This window comes from Phragmites australis, chromosome 21 (assembly GCF_958298935.1).
Source record: "Phragmites australis chromosome 21, lpPhrAust1.1, whole genome shotgun sequence".
Lineage (NCBI taxonomy): Eukaryota > Viridiplantae > Streptophyta > Magnoliopsida > Poales > Poaceae > Phragmites > Phragmites australis.
Window position 1 is genome coordinate 9,142,041 of NC_084941.1, and position 3,540 is coordinate 9,145,580.

At 55.0% G+C, this 3,540-nt stretch overlaps 1 protein-coding gene across 1 annotated transcript; it reads left to right on the forward strand.

Annotated features, from left to right (window-relative positions):
- The first annotated feature begins 949 nt into the window (after nucleotides 1-949).
- LOC133903921 (L-type lectin-domain containing receptor kinase SIT2-like) lies at nucleotides 950-3,321 on the forward strand. Its single transcript, XM_062345409.1, has one exon. It carries the CDS (start codon nucleotides 1,163-1,165, stop codon nucleotides 3,218-3,220), a length of 2,058 nt encoding a protein of 685 aa, XP_062201393.1. The 5' UTR covers nucleotides 950-1,162; the 3' UTR covers nucleotides 3,221-3,321.
- The last annotated feature ends 219 nt before the right edge of the window (nucleotides 3,322-3,540 follow it).

Genomic DNA, 3,540 nt, shown 5'->3' on the forward strand with positions numbered 1-3,540 from the left:
TCAGTGCAGGTTGCATTTTAAACAGCCTGATCAAGGAGCATTGTGTAATGTACACTAGCAGTAAAAGCTTGAACCTTGTGGCCGGTGTAACATGGTGTCAGATCAAGCCTTCTGTATGCACATTCCTTGCACATGTAATTTCCATGTAAAGCTTGCCTGTTGTGCTACTGCTAACCGTGTCGTAACATGGAAATATATGTTTCAAACACTTAGGTAAGCTAAACTCGCCATAGCACGCAATGACCGATCTACAACATAAATGTTGAGTATTTTGTGTTGGCCTGCTAAGAGTCTGGATGTCTTGTTAAGCTAGAGGGTGTCACATGGACTATTATTTATGATAGATTATTAGAAAACAAAAATTTAACCAATATCGTACACGTCAAATATGGATCCGTCGCTAGTGGCACGCGCTCTGCTCGGGCCATTACACATGGAAATCATATGTAGGTGACAAGCTGCCACTGCAGCTTTCTAAGTGAAATCATTTGTATGATCTTTACTACTTAAAAAGATTGAGATAAGTTTCTGAATGTTGGTCGTCTTTAAGGTTTCCTTTCTGTTCATTCCCATGGTTGTAAAAGACAGCTACGAGAAAATGAGAAATGTTTCAGAGATACTCTCCAACCAGCCTCTTCTAACAAGCTCAATAAGTATTTGAATGTCTCCATATTCTTTTGGCCAATTACCCGGGTTTTTTGGGTTCTGGTGAAAAATAGCACCGGAAAAGGGAAAAAAAAGGGTCAATTTTGATTTGAATAAGTTAGGTCGAGATTTCCAATAGTTTCTGCTGGTTATAAGTATTTTTGGATTTTCGGCCGTTACCGTGTTTTTAAATTCAAAAGTCGATTCGGAAATTAGGCAGTAAAAGCCTGAAAATCGTCCCATGTGTTTTTAAATAAAATGGTAAATGGATGCTTGACCGTAGCAGCCATTACACTTGCACGTCTGCATTTGACTCGCTACAGAAATGAGAAGAGAATGTGGGTCTTTCTTTTCTCCTAGTTGGATCAGAGAAAGGAAGAAAATGGCTATCTACCAGTTGCTTCTGCAGTTCTACCAGAAAGGTCTTTCATGTCTTCTTTCTTGTCAGAGGCCAGTCTACTAATCTCCCACCTACCAAGGATTGGGTGACTTGCCTCTGTGCTCCAAGTGACAAGAGATGCATACCAAGCTCTCCTTCCTTGTACTGCTTCTCTTCCATTCCCATGGCCTCAGCCATGCGGCGGTGGCAGCTGATGCCGGCGGCGGTGACGGCCAGTTCATCTACAACGGCTTCGCCGGCGCGCGGCTCGACCTGGACGGCATGGCCTTGGTGGAGCCGGACGGCAAGCTCATGCTCACCAACGTCACGTCCCAGCTGAAGGGCCACGCGTTCCACCCGTCGGCGCTCCGCTTCCACGACGACAGGACGCCCAACGGCACCGCCCGGTCGTTCTCGACGGCCTTCGTGTTCGCCATCGTCTCCGACTATGTGACGGTGAGCGGCAACGGGCTAGCCTTCTTCGTCGCGCCGAGCAAGAATCTGTCCGCGGCGTCGCCGAGCCAGTTCCTCGGCCTCTTCAACAACCAGAACAACGGCAACGCGAACAACCACGTCTTCGCCATCGAGCTCGACACCATCCTCAACCCGGAGTTCCGGGACATCAACAGCAACCACGTCGGCGTCGACGTAAACGGCCTGGTGTCCGTCGCCGCCGAGCCCGCGGGGTACTACAACGACGACACGGGCGCCTTCAGGAACTTGTCCCTCTTCAGCGGCGACGCGATGCAGGTGTGGGTGGACTACGACGACCGGGCCACGGCGCTCCATGTCACGCTGGCGCCCGCGGAGGCGCCCAAGCCCAGGAAGCCTCTCATCTCCGTCTCCGTCGACCTCTCGACGGTGGTGAACGACACGGCGTACGTTGGCCTCTCGTCGTCGACGGGGCCGTACCACACGCGCCACTACGTCCTCGGCTGGAGCTTCGCCCTGGACGGCGCCGCTCCGCAGCTCGACTACGCGAAGCTCCCCAATATGCCTCGCGTCCGCACCAAGCGACGGTCCAGAGCGCTCGACGTGGTCCTTCCGGTAGTCATGCCGCTCCTCGCGCTCTCAGTGGTCGCCGGCGTGTCCCTGCTCGCGTGGAGGCGGTTCCGGTACGCAGAGCTCCGGGAGGACTGGGAGGTGGAGTTCGGCCCGCACCGGTTCGCGTACAAGGACCTGCTCCATGCCACCGACGGCTTCGACAGCAAGCACCTCCTCGGCGTCGGAGGCTTCGGCAGGGTGTACAAGGGCGTGCTGCCGGCGTCCAAGACGGAGGTCGCCGTCAAGATCGTGTCGCACGACGCGAGGCAAGGGATGAAGCAGTTCATCGCCGAGGTTGTCAGCATCGGCCGCCTCCGGCACCGCAACGTCGTGCAGCTGCTCGGCTACTGCCGGCGCAGAGGCGAGCTCTTGCTGATCTACGACTACATGCCGAACGGCAGCCTCGACAGGTGGCTGTACGATCACGGCGCGCCGCCCCTGAGCTGGGCGCAGAGGCTCCGCGCCATCAGGGGCGTCGCGTCTGGTCTATTCTACCTCCACGAGGACTGGGAGCAGGTGGTCATCCACCGCGACATCAAAGCGAGCAACGTGCTCCTCGACGGCGAAATGAATGCGCGGCTCGGCGACTTCGGGCTCGCGAGGCTGTACGACCGCGGCGCCGGCCCGCAGACCACGCACGTGGTGGGCACCATGGGGTACCTCGCGCCGGAGCTCACGCACACCCGGCGCGTGACGCCGGCCACCGATGTGTTCGCGTTCGGCTCGTTCGTGCTCGAGGTGGCCTGCGGTCGGCGGCCCATCGAGCGCAACGCCTCCGGAGGCGACGACATCGACGGCCCGTTCGTGCTGGTGGACTGGGTGCTGGAGCTCTGGCACAAGGGCGCGCTCGCCGATGCCGCGGACGCGCGGCTCTGCGGCGACTACCCTGGCGACGAGATGACGCAGGCGCTGAAGCTGGGCCTGCTGTGCTCCCACCCGTCGCCCGCCGCGCGGCCGTCGATGCGGCAGGTGGTGCAGTACCTGGACGGCGACGCGCCGCTGCCCGATCTGCCGCTGTCGTACCAGAGCTTCACCGTGCTTGCCATGATGCAGAACAAGGGCTTCGACTCCTACCCCGTGTCCTACGCGTCGTCGGCGGCGACGGGGACGAGCGTGGGCGCCGCCTCCTCCGTCCATTCCGGAGGAAGGTGATTAAGGCTGTCAACGCCTGGTACTATTGTAAATTGTTAATCGGCTACCAATGCTAGGCCTCATTTTGAAAGCAGGATGGAAGTAATTTATATTTTGAAAAATATAAATTACTTATTATTATGAATATATAATAGTTTAAATATAACCAAATAATTTATATTGCATACGACTAATAAATAGCAAAATGCAAAATTAAAAATTATAAAAAATTAGCTGTTCGATTTTCTTATATTTTGTTGGAAATAATCTTGTCATTAGACTAGTATTTAGTGAGTGTGGTCAGGTGACGTTCGTTTGGTCCGGAGTAGGCAACTAGCAAA